The sequence below is a fragment of the Oncorhynchus mykiss genome, chromosome 25, assembly GCF_057628025.1.
Source record: "Oncorhynchus mykiss isolate SJ-2025 chromosome 25, ASM5762802v1, whole genome shotgun sequence".
Classification (NCBI taxonomy): domain Eukaryota; kingdom Metazoa; phylum Chordata; class Actinopteri; order Salmoniformes; family Salmonidae; genus Oncorhynchus; species Oncorhynchus mykiss.
The window spans coordinates 51,587,487-51,606,575 of record NC_143046.1 but is presented as its reverse complement, the minus strand read 5'-3'; the positions used below and the strand labels follow the sequence as shown (position 1 = coordinate 51,606,575).

At 40.9% G+C, this 19,089-nt stretch overlaps 2 protein-coding genes across 7 annotated transcripts in view; one reads left to right on the top strand and one right to left on the bottom strand.

Moving 5' to 3' along the window:
- Positions 1-7,744, top strand: part of fancm (FA complementation group M) — a 74,687-nt gene extending 66,943 nt beyond the window's left edge. For all 6 annotated transcript variants that reach the window (XM_021584383.3, XM_021584382.3, XM_021584381.3 and 3 more), the window contains one exon: positions 7,078-7,744. In XM_021584383.3, the coding sequence (XP_021440058.3) occupies positions 7,078-7,207 (130 nt within the window). In that variant the 3' untranslated portion in view covers positions 7,208-7,744. The remainder of the gene's footprint in view (positions 1-7,077) is intronic.
- Positions 7,745-9,083: 1,339 nt separating this feature from the next.
- Positions 9,084-18,654, bottom strand: LOC110505259 (mitochondrial basic amino acids transporter). Its single transcript, XM_021584385.3, has 4 exons — positions 18,107-18,654; positions 16,769-16,812; positions 12,697-12,780; positions 9,084-11,929 (listed from the first exon to the last, which is right to left on the bottom strand). Exons 1-4 carry the CDS (start codon positions 18,144-18,146, stop codon positions 11,156-11,158), a joined length of 942 nt encoding a protein of 313 aa, XP_021440060.1. The 5' UTR covers positions 18,147-18,654; the 3' UTR covers positions 9,084-11,155.
- Positions 18,655-19,089: the final 435 nt, after the last annotated feature.

Here is a 19,089-nt window from a genome sequence, read left to right as displayed (position 1 = left end):
AAGTGGGACACAGTCATGAAGTGGAACGTCATTTATTGGATATTTCAAACTTTTTAAACAAATCAAAAACTGAAAAATTGGGCATGCAAAATTATTCAGCCCCTTTACTTTCAGTGCAGCAAACTCTCTCCAGAAGTTCAGTGAGGATCTCTGAATGATCCAATGTTGACCTAAATGACTAATGATGATAAATACAATCCACCTGTGTGTAATCAAGTCTCCGTATAAATGCACCTGCACTGTGATAGTCTCAGAGGTCCGTTAAAAGCGCAGAGAGCATCATGAAGAACAAGGAACACACCAGGCAGGTCCGAGATACTGTTGTGAAGAAGTTTAAAGCCGGATTTGGATACGAAAAGATTTCCGAAGCTTTAAACATCCCAAGGAGCACTGTGCAAGCAATAATATTGAAATGGAAGGAGTATCAGACCACTGCAAATCTACCAAGACCTGGCCGTCCCTCTAAACTTTCAGCTCATACAAGGAGAAGACTGATCAGAGATGCAGCCAAGAGGCCCATGATCACTCTGGATGAACTGCAGAGATCTACAGCTGAGGTGGGAGACTCTGTCCATAGGACAACAATCAGTCGTATATTGCACAAATCTGGCCTTTATGGAAGAGTGGCAAGAAGAAAGCCATTTCTTAAAGATATCCATAAAAAGTGTTGTTTAAAGTTTGCCACAAGCCACCTGGGAGACACACCAAACATGTGGAAGAAGGTGCTCTGGTCAGATGAAACCAAAATTGAACTTTTTGGCAACAATGCAAAACGTTATGTTTGGCGTAAAAGCAACACAGCTGAACACACCATCCCCACTGTCAAACATGGTGGTGGCAGCATCATGGTTTGGGCCTGCTTTTCTTCAGCAGGGACAGGGAAGATGGTTAAAATTGATGGGAAGATGGATGGAGCCAAATACAGGACCATTCTGGAAGAAAACCTGATGGAGTCTGCAAAAGACCTGAGACTGGGACGGAGATTTGTCTTCCAACAAGACAATGATCCAAAACATAAAGCAAAATCTACAATGGAATGGTTCAAAAATAAACATATCCAGGTGTTAGAATGGCCAAGTCAAAGTCCAGACCTGAATCCAATCGAGAATCTGTGGAAAGAACTGAAAACTGCTGTTCACAAATGCTCTCCATCCAACCTCACTGAGCTCGAGCTGTTTTGCAAGGAGGAATGGGAAAACATTTCAATCTCTCAATGTGCAAAACTGATAGAGACATGCCCCAAGCGACTTACAGCTGTAATCGCAGCAAAAGGTGGCGCTACAAAGTATTAACTTAAGGGGGCTGAATAATTTTGCACGCCCAATTTTTCAGTTTTTGATTTGTTAAAAAAGTTTGAAATATCCAATAAATGTCGTTCCACTTCATGATTGTGTCCCACTTGTTGTTGATTCTTCACAAAAAAATACAGTTTTATATCTTTATGTTTGAAGCCTGAAATGTGGCAAAAGGTCGCAAAGTTCAAGGGGGCCGAATACTTTCGCAAGGCACTGTATTTCCTTCCTCATGAGGCAATCTATTTTGTGAAGTGCAGCAAAGCACCCCCACAACAGGATGCTGCCACCCCCGTGCTTCACGGTTGGGATGGTGTTCTTCGGCTTGCAAGCCTCCCCCTTTTTCCTCCAACATAACGATGGTAATTATGGCCAGCAGCAACAGCTCTATTTGTGTTTCATCAGACCAAAGGACATTTCTCCAAAAAAGCATGATCTTTGTCCCCATGTGCAGTTGCAAACCATAGTCTCTCTTTTTTATGGGGATTTTGGAGCAGTGGCTTCTTCCTTACTGAGAAGCCTTTCAAGTTGTGTCGATATCGGACTCGTTTTACTGTGGATATAGATACTTTTGTACCTGTTTCCTCCAGCATCTTCACAAGGTCCTTTGCTGTCTGATTGATTTGCACTTTTCGCACCGAAGTACGTTCATCTCTAGGAGACAGACCGCGTCTCCTTCCTTAGCGGTATGACGGTTACGTGGTCCCATTGTGTTTATACTTGCGTACTATTGTTTGTACAGCTGAACTTGGTACCTTCAGGCGTTTGGAAATTGCTCCCAAGGGTGAACCAGACTTGTGGAGGTCTACAATTTTTTTGTCTGAGGTTTTGTCTGATTTCTTTTGATTTTCCCATGATGTCAAGCAAGCGGCACTGAGTTTGAAGGTAGGCCTTGACATACATCCACACCTCCAATTGACTCAAATTATGTCAATTAGCCTATCAGCAGCTTCTAAAGCCGTGACATCATTTTCGGGAATTTTCCAAGCTGTTTAAAGGCACAGTCAATTTAGTGTATGTAAACTTCTGACTGACTGGAATTGAGATTAAGTGAAATAATATGCCTCTAAACAGTTGTTGGAAAAATTACTTGTCATGCACAAAGTAGAGGTATATTTCATTGGTCATCCCCAAAGCCAACACTCCCTTTGTCCGCCTTTCCTTCCAGTTCTCTGCTGCCAATGACTGGAACAAATTGCAAAAAATCACTGAAGCTGGAGTCTTTTATCTCCCTCTCTAACTTTAAGCATCAGTTGTCAGAGCAGCTTACCGATTGCTGTACCTGTACACAGCCAATCTGTAAATAGCACACCCAACTACCTCATCCCCATATTATTACTTACCCTCTTGCTCTTTTGCACCCCAGGATCTCTACTTCATCATCTGCACATCATCATCTGCACATCTATCACTCCAGTGTTAATGCTAAATTGTAATTATTTCGCCTCTATGTCCTATTTATTGCCTACCTCGCTGCTCTTATACATTTGAACACACTGTACATAGATTTTTCTATTGTGTTATTGACTGTACGTTTGTTTATTCCGTGTGTAACTCGGTTGTTTTTGTCGCACTGCTTTGCTTTATCTTGGCCAGGTCGCAGTTGTAAATGAGAACTTGTTCTTAACTTGCCTATCTGGTTAAGTGAAGGTGAAATAAATATATATATATATATATATATATAAAAAATAAAAAGTTGCCTTTTGGCAAACTCCAAGCGGGCTGTCATGTGCCTTTTACTGAGGAGTGGCTTCCGTCTGGCCACTCTACCATAAAGGCCTGATTAGTGGAGTGCTGCAGAGATGGTTGTCCTTCTGGAAGGTTCTCTCATCTCCACAGAGGAACTCTAGAGCTCTGTCAGTGACCATTGGGTTCTAGGTCACCTACCTGACCAAGGCCCTTCTCCCCCTATTGCTCAGTTTGGCTGGGCGGCCAGCTCTAGGAAGAGTCTTGGTGGTTCCTAACTTCTTCCATTTAAGAATTATGGAGGCCATTGTGTTCTTGGAGACCTTCAATGCTGCATACATTTTTTGGTACCCTTCCCCAGATCTGTGCCACGACACAATCCTGTCTCGGAGCTCTACGGACAATTCCTTCGACCTCATGGCTTGGTTTTTGCTCTGACATGCATTGTCAACTGTTGGACCTTTTATATAGGCAGGTGTGCACCTTTCCAAATCATGTCCAATCAATTCAATATACCACAGGTGGACTCCAATCAAATTGTAGAAACATCTCAAGGATGACAATGGAAACAGGATGCACCTGAGCTCAATTTCTAGTCTCCTAGCAAAGGGTCTGAATACTTATGTAAATACGTTTTTATTTAAAAAACATTTTTCACTTTGTCATTATGGGGTGTGTAGATTGATGAGGAAAATACTTAATTTAATCAATTTAAGAATGAGGCTGTAATGTAACAAAATGTGGAAAAGGGGAATGCACTGTATATTTGCCATATATGCCAAACCCCTCGGGCGTTATTGCTTAATTATACAACGAGTGGGTCTAATCCTGAATGCTGATTGGTTAAAACCGCATTGCAGCCGGTGTCTATTCCACAGGTTTCCACCGCTAATTCTCTGATATTAAAATGCCTATTTACTCTTCCATCTGACTGCGCAAACCACTCCAGGCAATTTCTAAACTTGATCTCCAGTATAAAAATCATCTAGACATTGTCACATTTCTTTTAGACTAACATTTAGTTTTCAAAAGCTGAGATTTGTATAAACCTTGCTGTCTGTCTGTTTCTCTGACATTTGCAACATAGTTTCAATATTCAAATTCGATAATGAACGTGTCAGAAAGGCAGGGAGATTTTCTCAGCCAGTCGAAGTCATGAATCAGCTGGCATCATTTTTATGGATATACTGTGTATACACAAAGAAATATCAAACAAAACAAAATGCAGCTAGTTTGCATTCTTTCTAGCTCCGGTTTGAAGTGATTGTGTTAGCTGTGTTGTTGGCTAGCTCCTCTGAACGACAGTGTCCTGACGAGTGAGCACATTTTCTATGACGGGCGAAATTGCGCCTTATTAGCTCATTGTTATGGATGTATCCAAATAAATGTCACTTGAAAAAAGCTTAAACATATGCAGCTACTTTGCTGTTATTCTGGTTGTAAGTTAGCCGTAGTTGAGTAGCTAACAAGCAAGGGATAACGTTGCCAGTCAGTATGACAATGGAACATAGATACAGAACAAAAAAACTGAACAACTGGGTCGCGTCATTGTCAACCGAACTGAAACGAATGACCAGCCGGCTTGGGTTGCAACTTTAGATTTGTGTCGGGACTATATGAAATAATATGAATAAATTCATCAGAATAATGTTTTTAATTCAAATATGTCAATCATTGTTTGAATATGTTGGTAACCCATTGTTTAAAAGTGATAATGCCCTCGAAGCCTCGACTTCGTCTCGGGCCTAACGACATCGGTGCCAATATATCCTCCAAACACCGGCTTCTCGGGCATTGTCACTTAATGCGGGCACTAACATCTAATGATGGCTTCAACTTGGCTTTACATACAAATCCTTCCATTACAAAAGGAACCTGTTTTTTGGGGGCTTTCTCATTTATAAAAACTGGGATGGTGAAATTCTAATGGTGAGATTGTTACCACTATTAATGTCTTTATAATGTGTGCCTGCGTTGGTCACAAAGGCTACAGAAAAATCACCATGCATGCATCCAGGCAAGTCCTCATTATTCTCACATATTTTAGAATGTACTAATAATTGGAATGTCAATGCATTGACAAGGCCCCAAAAAATGCATTATTATTAGTGGTCATTTCCAACTTTTTTTGGTTCTATTTTTTTTTTGAGGGGTGGTTCTACATTGGGGGTGTTCTATAATTTTCTAACATTGAGGTCCTTGAAAATTACAATTATGTGCTTGAAAAGTCCCTGAAAGTCCTTGAATTTGACTTGTCAATGTATGCATGAAACCTACTTAAAGGAAGTATAGTCCTAGGCCAATGTTGTATAGGTGTAGTTATGGGCAATTTGCAAATATTCCTCTAAGTACACATGTGGAACTGCATAAAAATCATTTTTGTTTTAAACAATTTTTTGGTTTATCCCAATGTCACACATTGGCCCCATGTATTTATAGAAATACCCCCAGTTGCATATGTGGATATGGAAATGTCTTCTTCAGTCTGGTGTAGAAAAACCCCTACAGCATGCTAAACATTCAGACGTCAAAGGGAAACTTCATATTCATCATCTCCAGCACCACCCCAACATCAACTTATGTGAAAATGGTGCGTTTCTATGTTTTGTCGTGTGCATCGTGTGATTTTGACCAATTGTAAGTGGGCATTGCCTACTAATTGGTCGATGTCATTGGAAACAATTATCTTTCTCAATCTTTTTATCCCCACAAAACATAGAAATGTGCCATTTTCACATACAGTATGTTGGGGTGGTGCTGGAGATGAAGTTAAACAATTGTGAAATTTCTCTTTAATGTGCTGCAGAATCTTTAATAACAATATATGAGCAATATTTGATACCATCAGATACACTACATGGCCAAAGGTATGTGGACACCCCTTCAAATTAGTGGATTCAGCTATTTCAGCCACACCTGTTGCTGACAGGTGTATAAAATTGAGCACACAGCCAAGCAATCTCAATAGAAAAACATTGGCAGTAGAATGGCCCATACTGAAGAGCTCAGTGACTTTCAACGTAGCACCGTCATAAGATGCCCCCTTTCCAACAAGTCAGTTCGTCAAATTTCTGCCCTGCTAGAGATTCCCCGGTCAACTGAAAGTTCTGTCATTGTGAAGTGGAAACATCTAAGAGCAGCAACAACTCAGCCGCGAAATGATAGGCCACACAAGCTCACAGAACGGGACCACCGAGTGCTGAAGCACGTAGTGCGTAAAATTTGTCTGTCACTATGGTTTAAACTGCCTCTGGAATCAACGTCCACACAATAACTGTTTGTCGGGAGCTTCATGAAGTGGGTTTCCATGGCCGAGCTGCCGCACACAAGCCTAAGATCACCATGTGCAATGCCAGGCATCGGCTGAAGTGGTGTAAAGCTCTCCGCCAATAGACTCTGGAGCAGTGGAAACGCGTTCTCTGGAGTGATTCATCACGCTTCACTAACTGGCCGTCCGACGGACGAATCTGGGTTTGGCGGATGCCAGGAGAACACTACTTGCCGAATGCATCGTGAGAATTGTAAAGTTTAGTGGATAAATAATGGTCTGAGGCTGTTTTTCATGGTTCGGACTAGACCCTTTAGTTCCAGTGCTAGAGCATGCAATGACATTCTACACAATTCTGTGCTTCCCACCATGTGGCAACAGTTTGGGGAGGGGACTTTTCTGTTTCAGCATGAAAATGCACAAAGCGAGGGCCGTACAGAAATGGTTTGTTGAGATCGGTGTGGAAGAACTTGACTGGCCTGCACTGAGCTCTTACCTTAACCCCATCAATTGTCTTTTGGATGAATTGGAACATCAACTGCGAGCCAGGCCAAATCACCCAACATCAGTGCCCGACTTTACTAAGGCTTTTGTGGCTGAATGGAAGCAGGTCCCTGCAGCAATGTTCAAACATCTAGTGGAAAGCCTTCCCAGGAGAGTGGAGGCTGTTATAGCAGCAAAGGGCTGACCAACTCCATATTAATGCCCATTTTGGAATGAGATTTTCAACGAGCAGGTTTCCACCATACTCATGGCCATGTAGTGTATATAGTATTGAATACAATAATTAGCTACAGTAGCATTAACACTCTCTCTCTCCTCTACTTGTAGCTCTATCGAGGCTCTACAGAAGGGGGCGTGTGTGAGCCGCCCCAGAGCCGAGGAGATCTACCGCTGCCTACGCTACTCCTGTGACACCACCCGGATGACTAAAAACACACCCGGGAAGAACAACCTTTAGCCAGCCATCACTGCTTAAATCTCCATTGACACTGATCTAAGGTCAGGGTGGCCCTTTTCCCTCCTAATGGTTACTGGTTAGGATTTTGGGAGAGTATACCGATCCTAGATCTGTGCCTCAATGACAATTTACAATCTTGCTCTTAAACAGGACCTCTAATGACATCATGGCCTTGAATTGTGTTCATTAGTCACCAAATGGAATAAAGAATACTGAATAAGGGATGGTCTACCTGGACTTCACCTTCGTTCCCCATTACAAAATGAGTATTTCTTGCACATTTGAAATAAGACTTGACTTGATAACGGACACTAAGGTGAATGTACGGTATGATGAATGCAAGTTGTAAGTACTCGCTCCCTCCTATGTAAAATGTATAAGTGCATTTCTGTTTTGTTGAAAAAATATTTTCAGTTATTACAATTTCTGTTCAAATAATGGGAGTAATATCTTTGTGTTCATATTTTGTAAAGAGATCAAATATAAGGTTTGGATTGCAGGAATAAAAATTCACAATTTTTCTGTAACAAAATCAAATTCACAATGAAATCAGAGGTATTTGTTTATTATTCGTTTAAGGTCATTTGATTCAGTCAAAACACATTGACAGATATTATCGCCCAAGAATACAAAATGTCTGTCTAGTCTCTTCGCATTGCTGAGTCTCTTAAGACTGGTCTGTCTGAACCACAAGGGTTCACCCTTTCATTACATAAAGAAGACATAACGACAGAGTAGGACACATCATTGGTCTTTCCCACATAAAAACATTTGACACTCTGGGGCGAACATGCACTATGGAGTCATATACAGTACCTTCTGAAAGTATTCACACCCCTGGACTTTTTCCACATTTTGTGGGGTTACAGCCTGCAATTTAAATGGATTACATTTAGATGTGTCACTGATCTACAGACAATACCCCATAATGTCAGAGGGATTATATTTTTTGAGATGTCTACAAATTAATAAAACATTTAAGCTGAAATGTCTTGTCAATAAGTATTCAACCATTTTGCTATGGCAAGCCTCAAATTCAGGATTAAAAATGTGCTAAACAAGTTGCATGGACTCACTCTGTGTGCAATAAGTGTTTAACTTGATTTTTAAATGAGTAAAAAAATTGTTAATGTATTATTGCACACAGCGATTCCATCCAATTTGTGACTTGCTAAGCACATTTTTACTACTTATTTAGGCTTGCGAATAATTGACTCAATACATTTGTTTTTCATTCATTAGAATTTTTTTTTTTTTAAACAATTCCGCTTTCGTTATGGGGTATTGTGTGTGTGTAGGCCAGTGACAAATCAAAATTGTCAATTTCTTAGGGCTGCAGGTAGCCTAGCGGTTGAGTCAGTAACCAAAAGGTCGCTGGTTCGACCTAGAATAAAAAAATAGCACAGTTAAATAGAACTGGATGGACATCAGAAAGAGGAAAAACTAAAAACGTGTATAAGATGTATAAACTGAAGGTTTATTAGTTTACTCCAATTGGGGGATTGATGGTGCTGTTTGCAGGGGGAAATAAAGTATATTCTTAAAAATGTATATATATTTACCAAAAATATGGGGGATTGGAAATGCAGACAATTACATTGATGGAAGCAACAATCTCTCTGCAATAGTAAGCTGATCCACCCCTTAAAAAAGATACTGAATGCTAAGGTTTAGGCCAGGATTTAATCAGATCTGGCGCCGTTGGCAATGCACCTTTTTAAAAGGCAAATGTAAACGCGTTGCTGCACAGCGCGGCTTAGTCGGAAATTAAATTGAAATGGTGCATAGCCGACAAAGCACAATCGTATTGCATCCTGACCTTTGGCAGACATACTTTGTTACATTCTTGTCTTGAAAAGACATGACAAAAGAAGACTCCTATTAGATAGGTTTTTATTCAGCCATTTCTTTTTCCACATATTGCTTTGGTTGCAAGACATTAAGACCTGAAAAAGAACAAACATTACACGTACAAAAGAAAAGTGACTTGCCCTTTTCAAGCACTTGAGCCCTTCTGGACTCTGGCTCTGATTGGACATATTGCCATCCAACCTGTACAGTACAACAAAAATGCTGATGGTTTTCTGTAACAGTAAAACATAGGAAGCAGCATTCCATATAGTTGAGTTGCCCTTGTGTCTACGATCACTTAAATTGTGCCATAAAAGAAATAAGATGAGTAAGCACTGACCCCAATTCACAGTATAAATACATCATACAGTACGTTACTCTGTACAAGCAGTGTCATCCAGCATATAGAAACGAGTCATTAGTTATTGGGAAACGCATGCACGTGCAATTCCATTTGATATCCAGTGTAGGTAGTTTAACCTCTCCAGTGAAAGGATGCAATGTCCTTAATATGTGTTTACATACATATCATACTTGTAGGATCATTTCTCAAATCATGACATGTACATCATTCAATATTAAGTTGGTGTGTAACAATCAGGCTGTTGATTTAATTCGCTACATTTTCTAGGGACTGTGCTGCCTCAAATACAATATAATGCTACTGTAAAAAAAAAAAAACTTTTGTCCTGAATCAAAACAATTAACTTATTTCGCTGTGCCATTTCATACTTAACACTGCAATAATTTCAGCATATTTGTTAATGCCAAGTGTTTCAGTAAAATAAAACAATAAGGTGCCACCTTTACAAGGTCTGGGACATGATTGACTTGATGCCCCTGAGTGTTTAAATTAGGATTATCAAAAATAACCAAGAGTTGTGTAAATCAGGAACCAGTTTGTGCAGACGTCACACCCAACTCTAATGTCCAATGGCTTTCCAAAATGGTTACTCAAGATAATCTTCACCCGTGGGCCTAAGGCTCCGTTCACACTGCTCACCATAAAAATCTATGCAAGGAAGTCATTTCATTGGTCCTAGCCAGCAGAATCATTGATTAGAACGAATGAAATGGCTTCCTTTCTGGCATAGTTTTTTCCCTGCAAGCAATGTGAACGGACCCCAAACTATGTACTCGAAAATAGGACTCCAGAGTTAGTCTTTTCATCGGAAAGCTTCACTTGGTGTATACAGTACAGCATATGTACATATAAGCAGGGTTGGGTAGGTTAATCCGCTAATTACTAGTTTTCATGTGAAATTCTAAATCAGTCACGTAACTTTTGGATTCCTCAAACTTTACTTTGTTACTTTTCCCCTTAAGATGATTAGAAGACAAATTAATATTACCAATTGAATGACATCTATTGCAGGATAAATCAATGTTAAGGGCTGGCCATAATGGATGTTGCATTTTAATGACAAAGCCTATAGGCATCTGCTAGCAGATACCCATAGACTTCCAGTCACTGGCTAGCGAAACTACCTCCCAACTTCCTTCATACTGGACACGGAAATAAGAATGGTATCCATGAGTTCTGGGGAAGTAGATCAAATCTTTAAGTATCCCTTTAAACTTGCTGATTTGAATGTCAGGAGAAAATGGAAAGGAGTCCGATTTCCCCGGCCCTAAACATCCTTTCTGAATTCAAAAGTATCAAATCTGATTACAATAATTTTGCTGGTAACAGATTAGTTTGTTTTGTTACATGTAATCCGTTACTCCAACCCTGCAATATAAATATACTAAGCTGTGCATAAACACATGTATACGGCTGTTTTGTTTGTAACCAGGATGACCAGTTCAGTAATGAGTACTTTTTCAGTGGGATTGCTTTCTTCCACCAGTGATGAATTAATTCACCCCAAAAAAAAAAACAATGAGAAAAAAAGGGCTGCTCTGTAGAAAACCAAGGGTCAAAAAGGGACACGTAAATATTTACAACCGAAGTTTTCCAATCTTAAAATACATTGTATAAAAATATCCTTTGTTGAGTGGTCAAGTCACTCAGGTCTCAGCAGCTTAACTGGTGCACTGTGGGACCACCTCCACTCCAGTCAGGGTCACCAGAGCAGAAGCACCATCTTCCCCAGGTCACAGGCTTGAAGGCTGGGCCTGTTGTGGGCTCGCAGTGAGTGAGGAGTGGGCGGGTAGGGGCTCGCAGTCTGTGATGCCGCCCTCGTCGTTCCGCATGTACATGAGGAACAGAGTCACGGTGGCAAAGGTTGTGGCATTGACTGGGAATGCCCGAAGCAGTGTGGAGGTGAGGCCACGCGTGAACACCCGCCAGCCCTCCCGCTTCATGCTCTGACGCATGCAGTCTGCAATGCCGTTGTACTTGTTGTGGCCACCCACGCCGTCCGCCTGGAGCCGGGATTTTATGACGTCCACGGGGTAGGTGGAGATCCACGAGGCGATGCCCGACATGCCGCCGGCAAACAGCAACTTGAGGATCATGTAGGGGTCGTCGGGCTCGCAGCCCAAGTGGCGTGTCAGGACATCGTAGGTCAAGAAGTAGATCCCAAAGCCCGGCGTCTCACGGACCAGCGTGGTCACCATTCCCCGGTTGATTCCGTAGAAGCCCTCCTTCCGGTAGATGCGCACCAGGCAGTCCAGTGAGTTCTTGTACAACTTCTGCTTGGACTTCCTCTCGCCCAAGCCCTGCAGCTGCATCCGTGTCTTGGCCAGCTCCATAGGGCAGCAAATGATGCTCTGCAATGCCCCCGCCGATGCCCCAGCCAGGAACTGGTTGAGCGGTGTGTCATGGCCCAGCCTGCGCATGGCGTTGCCCTGGACACCGAACACGATGGCGTTGATGAAGGTCAGGCCCATCATGGGGGAGCCGATGCCTTTGTAGAGCCCTGTCATCTGTGGACACACAGCAGAAAGAGGGACCAAAGTAATAAGGTAATGAAGCTGAATAACTGGGGATAAACAGTAGTTTTGGATAAAGGTATCTGCTATATGGCATATTGATTATTATTTAACCAAATCACACTTTCACTACAATAAATGCTGTTCTCAAGGCCAGACTTTATAAAGCAATGGTATAATGCTAATGTGCTGTATATGCCGCTATTCTACTCCTTTAATGATGATATAGCTTAACACTAGTACTCCACCATTGGGGGAATTCCTAATCACGAGGAAAAACAGGTTGAGGCAGCCCAGCAGAATCTACCCCATTAAAACCTGGCGCAACTCCCAACCTGCGCGAGTGATAAGGCGGTTCTCTTAATTTAGCCGCGCAGCAGGCACAACGCTCTGATTAACCCTGGCTACTGATATCTCTCCCAACCTCCTCCCTCCAGACTGGCTGATAGGCTCTCTGCTAGGCTGACGCACAAGACTGTAACGAGAGACACTTGAGTAGAGCCCTGTTCTAACCAATGGTACAACTGTAGTTGGCACTGCGCAGAGCACATGGCAATGCAGAGCCAGCCAAGTTGAAACGGATTCATTTGAATATGAAAAGATTTCACCACTGGTGACTACCCACACACACACACAAAAAAAAAGGGTTTTCCCCCACTATAGCAGTCTCAAACGTCCAGCCCGTAGGCCACATCAGGTGAGTTCTACAGACTTGGTACTGTGAGAAACTTGAGTCGGTCATGGTGGTGATCGATACTCACCGACTCTTGTCGTACGATAGACTGGAAGCAGTGATACGTGCCGCGGTACAGAGGTCTGTCCACACTCTGAACTTGGAGTCGTACCTAAAAAAAATGGACACCTCAATGTTTGTAAAAAATTTTTTAAAAGCACAAAGACAATACTGCCACATTTAATAATACAAAACACAAAGGAAAAGGCACAATACATGAAAAAGTTACTATTGGCAAATGTAGTGTCCTAAGGTATGGGATTTGGGGTGGTGGTGGTGAAATGATATATATAAAAACAAATAAGTATTCTGTGCTTGTACATCTGGAGAATATTTTTTACAAAACACGGGGGAGAAACAGAAGACCTTGACCGTACTTACTAGCTAGGTCACACATCCGTGCAGAGGTAGATTATCCCTCATCTACAACAAAGTGACACTTATGCTGTTAAAGACAGCCTTTCCCATTCAGGGATAAAAATCAACATGGTGTCCCTCCCTCGGCGCCTTCGTATTCCAAATAGTAAAAAGTGTAGTACACATTCGAAGATTCAGTGTCAGCAAATTACAGCTCTTAGACTAATTACATGTATGCAAATACGATGAGGCTTGTACTGACATTTTTATAATAAAACAATTAAGCCTACTGATTCTTAGGTTTCCACAGCTATATAATATACATTTTCATGAGGCTATTTTGAGCCCAAATAACTTAATTGCTATGACTGGTATAACTTTACTAGAAATGACCTTAAGGAACAAAGTCCATGTTTACAAAATACTTTGCCCTCTGTCTTGACATGTCCCTCAGTCAACCAACCCCGTGTCAATTCTAGGAGGATTTCAACCCACTTATCCCAAAAAAATTATCTGTCTCACCATAATCGTAAAGCCCTAGTTACTTCAACAAATGTATATCTGAAGATTATTCTGTTCATGTGATTTATTTACATCTGCCCCTCATTTTAAGGTCAACCCTGTTATGTGAACTGTCATTTTAATATGGTAAAACTAATCCTTTTTAAAATGTGTTTCTCAAAAGAAACATTGAACATCAATGTATATTCATCGTGTAAAAGCAGGTGAGCTGGTTCTATGCCTTATGGGCATTTTCTAGTGTTCTGTGAGGGAACACTGAGCAGGTCAACGCATAACGTTAACCCTGTTACCCATAGACAGAAGTGTTTTAGCAATCACATTTTTTTGTGAAGCTTGCATTCAATTTCCACTCCCTGTTGCACACAAGCTTCCGGTACCCGTCCCGAGGGGATTTATGGCTGATTTAAGATAATCGTCAACCCGGTTACTTTATTTGGCACATAATAGGCACTTACTATAGTAATTTTCATTTAACATCTTGAGATGGGGGGGAAAGGTGTTTAGAATGTGCTTTTTATGACCAAGTAAACAAAATAAAAATTGAATAGTCGTGCAGAACACCTTTTAAAAGCACAATCTACGATTCAAACAACAACTAAGCATTTTCCCCACCACTTTATTTAGTAAATAACTGAGGAATGGGGCAGGAGAACAATTTTACCACTCAAAAACATAGGCACAGGGAATCTCACACATGAATGCAAAGACTGAACAGCAATGACATAAGAATAATAGTTTTAACCATGTTTTGAAACGATACAGTGATTGCTTACAAATAATAAACCAAGGTTATATTTGGGGATCTGATAGGGTAAGACCAATGCTCATGAGGAATTTCTAAGTTACATTAAAGAATCAATGGCTACAGTTGAAGTCGGAATTTTACATACACTTAGGTTGGAGTCATTAAAACTTGTTTTTCAACAACTCCACAAATTCCTTGTTAACAAACTATCGTTTTTGCAAGTCGGTTAGGACACCTACTTTGTGCATGACACAAGTCATTTTTCCAACGATTGTTTACAGACAGATTATTTAACTTATCATTCACTGGATCACAATTCCAGTGGGTCAGAAGTTTACATACACTAAGTTGACTGTGCCTTTAAACAGCTTGGAAAATTCCAGAAAATGTCATTGCTTTAGAAGATTCTGATAGGCTAATTGACATCATTTGAGTCAATTGGAGGTGTACCTATGGATGTTTTTCAAGGTCTACTTTCAAACTCAGTGCGTCTTTGCTTGACATCATGGGAAAATCAAAAAGAAATCAGCCAAGACCTCAGAAAAAAATTGTAGCGCTCCACACGTCTGGTTCATCCTTGGGAGCAATTTCCAAACACCTGAAGGTACCACATTAATCTGTACAAACAATAGTACGCAAGTATAAACACCATGGGACCACGCAGCCGTCATACCACTCAGGAAGGAGATGCGTTCTGTCTCCTAGAGATGAACGTACTTTGGTGTGAAAAGTGCAAATCAATCACAGAACAACAGCAAAGGACCTTGTGAAGATGCTGGAGGAAACAGGTACAAATCTATATCCACAGTAAAACGAGTCCTATATCGACATAACCTGAAAGGCCGCTCAGCAAGGAAGAAGCCACTGCTCCAAAACCACCATAAAAAAGCCAGACTTCGGTTTGCAACTGCACATGGGGAGAAAGGTCGTACTTTTTGGAGAAATGTCCTCTGGTCTGATGAAACAAAAATAGAACTGTTTGGTCATAATGGCCATCATTATGTTTGGAGGAAAAAGGGAGAGACTTGCAAGCCAAAGAACACCATCCCAACCGTGAAGCACGGGGGTGGCAGCATCATGTTGTGGGGGTGCTTTGCTGCAGGAGGGACTGGTGCATTTCACATAATAGATGGCAGCATGAGGGGGGAAAATTATGTGGATATATTGATGCAACATCTCAAGACATCAGTCAGGAAGTTCAAGTTTGATCGCAAATGGGTCTTCCAAATGGACAATGACACCAAGCATACTTCCAAAGTTGTGGCAAAATGGCTTAAGGACAACAAAGTCAAGGTATTGTGGCCATCACAAAGCCCTGACCTCAATCCTATAGAAAATTTGTGGGCAAAACTGAAAAAGCGTGTGTGAGCAAGGAGGCCTGTAAACCTGACTCAGTTACACCAGCTCTGTCAGGAGGAATGGGACAAAAATTCACCCAACTTATTGTGGGAAGCTTGTGGAAGGCTACCTGAAACATTTGACCCAAGTTAAACAATTAAAGGCAATGCTACCAAATACTAATTAAGGGTTGTTAACTTCTGACCCTCTGGGAATGTGATGAAAGAAATAAAAGCTGAAATAATTCATTCTCTCTACTATTATTCTGACATTTCACATTCTTAAAATAAAGTAGTGATAACTGACCTAAGACCGGGACTTTTTACTAGGATTAAATGTATTTGCCGAAGGTATGGCAACTTCCGACTTCAACTGTATATATTAACTTAAGTCCAAAAATGCATGGACCAATCCCAGATTGACCCTTTTAATAAGACTGCATTTAATTAAATCAATATCAAACAGGCACCAACTCACATCAACAACTCTCCAATCCATTAATATAGAACAACATCACCAACTCTCCCACACACACACACGTATCATTGACAATGGGATATACATAAGGTTATTCTTGAAAGTTGAGGAGGGCGTGATGCAAAGTAGCCTAGTGGTTAGAGCTTTGGAATAGTAACCGAAAGGTTGCAAGTTCGAATCCCCGAGCTGACAAGTTACAAATCTGTCGTTCTGCCGCTGAACCCACTGTTCCTAAGCTGTCATTGAAAATAAGAATTTGTTCTTATCCGACTTGCCTAGTTAAATAAATGTAAAATAAAAACATTGGATTCATGTGATACAGACCCCTAAATGTATCTCATAATAATGATTAGTAAGATTTTTTGGGGTAGCGGGAACAGTATTTCCATTGATGTCACTAGGTCAGAAAACAGCCAAAATACCCACGTTTGTGTGGTCTGGGAAAGAAATAGCTGTTTATTATTTGTAAGTAGTAGCCGAGAAAATGTGGTTCTTAAAAAGTTTTGATTGGAAAAGAGCATGCATATTTAATTCTCTATCAAAACGCTGTTGGTCATTTGTCATTCAAACTCGCCCTTTTGACGAGGCTTAATAAACCCCACAGTAGCTAAGAAAAATAAACACGAGCCAGGCATTTGCCAGCGAGAAAACATAAACCCACCTTTACAGTATCAAAAGGATGGCCAACCAAAACACCTGCAGCACCTGAAAATGACAAAGATCTGTTAGTAAGCACTTGCTTGTTGGAAGCAGTTGATTTCTGCTAAGTAATGTAGGCTATACTAAGTTAAAGCCATGTGAAACTGATAGGAAAAACAAACCCTTAATTGCAAAAACAAGATAGCATAGAGAGTGGTGAATAACACTACAGTAGAGAGCATGGAGATGCATTCCACTGCTTATCAGTCTGTGATTGAAGTTGCAACCACTGTGAGGTATTGTTGCAGTGGCGGATGCATGTTTGAATATCAAGTGCATCACACACAAGAACAAACAGCCTTATCTGGACTGCCATCAACAGTTGTTCACTGTACCCTTGTCCTTGACATTATTGCTAGAGAGAGGAAAACGCAATACTGTCTGACACCACCTGTGTGTGTCACAGGACTAAACCTGCCTAGAGCAGTTTCAGATTAGAGTACATTAGTCTGACCCTCACTTGCAAGACATTATCTGTAGCTGAGACAGTATCACAATAATGCTCAATGCTCAATATAGTTTATTAATCAATAACTTTGTCTGTCTGGCTAACCGAACAACATTCATATAATTTGAGATGGAGGTAGGGTTAAAGGCAATTATACATCTTTGTAGGAAGTCAAGAAAATAACTTCCCGTGGAGAATAATTTTAACAATGCAATTTAGCTAGACAGGTCCTATTTCACAACGCCTCTAAGGTCTAGAAATACACCTAGTTTAATTTTGTGTTGGGGGGGGGGGGGGGGGGTACTCTTAAAAAATTAGTACCCCCGTCTGAAAAATCTGAAGATTGTACGTTACGTTAGTTCACTTCACATTCACCAGTTTTCACCATGTGAAGTTGGTGCTTGAGGGACTGCCCATTGTACCACTCCCAACTATGAGCACATAGTTTGGATTTAAATGAATGTAACGTTAATTGTTTGGTTGTGAGAGAATTAAAAGGTTATCAACCAGATATATTATATAGCTAAGAAACCAACAGGTTTAGCCAGCTAAGTACATGTAATATGGCGAGTTAAACAACAATGGGGGCAAGAAAGTGCTAGACTAGTGGACAAGACGCTCACAGTACTCAGTATTTTTCCATTCTTTGTTGGTAAACTTGCGCCATCACTAGGCACATTTCTGCATTAGCAAACTAACATAGCTAGCCACGAATCATTAAGTAAATTCAAAACGATTCCAACGCGACGCATTTGGCAAACCCTTTCCACGACTCGGTGCTGCTGCCACGTAGCAATCATTGAAGCAATATATCCAAGGGTGTGCTAGCTAGCTGGCTATAGTTTAACTTACCTCCTATGCATCCTGCCGCAAAGTCCAATGTAAAGTCCATTCCCTCAGTCTTTGAATTAATCAAAAGATTGCTAGCGGTCAGTGAGCCTGTATTTCTTCTTCGTAGCACAAGGGGCTAGCCAATTCAAAGGTCTGGCTTGGTGCAATCTTGCAATGCTTCAAGCTAGCCGAATAATTTAGCTAGCTATCAGTTTCCACCTGTAGTTTGATGGCTGCATCTGTAACGTTAGCTATCTGCTAGTTGAATTGCTAGCCTGATCTAGCCTCCTCTTGATATAGAACAGTTAGCGAAGTGCTGTTGGTGATATCACTGGCTACCCAAGCGAGCTCGTGAATAAGCTAGATAAGTAGCTTAGTGTGCATGCTTTAATTTAATAATTGAATTGAGGCTCTCCCAGTTAGCATACTTCCACCGGCTGTGTCTTCTATTTCTGTATATCGTGTGAAGTTCAAAGCCCATTTTGAGGAAGCATTTAGCCCAATCGGATTACTGTGACGAAGACAACACCCCTACCGCCCCCACACTCAGTGACTCGAAGTGATTTTGCATGGGGTTCTGTTCAAAAACTGTGATTACAGTACTTTCGAGTCGAAACAACTGATTTATGATCAGCTCTCCTCAACCTAGTCTAACTAACCGTTTACCTTTTTTTTATTTGTATTTATTTATTTCACCTTTATTTAACCAGGTAGGCAAGTTGAGAACAAGTTCTCATTTACAATTGCGACCTGGCCAAGATAAAGCAAAGCAGTTCGACACATACAACGACACAGAGTTACACGTGGAGTAAAACAAACATACAGTCAATAATACAGTATAAACAAGTCTATATACGATGTGAGCAAATGAGGTGAGATAAGGGAGGTAAAGGCAAAAAGGCCATGGTGGCAAAGTAAATACAATATAGCAAGTAAAACACTGGAATGGTAGATTTGCAATGGGAGAATGTGCAAAGTAGAAATAAAAATAATGGGGGTGCAAA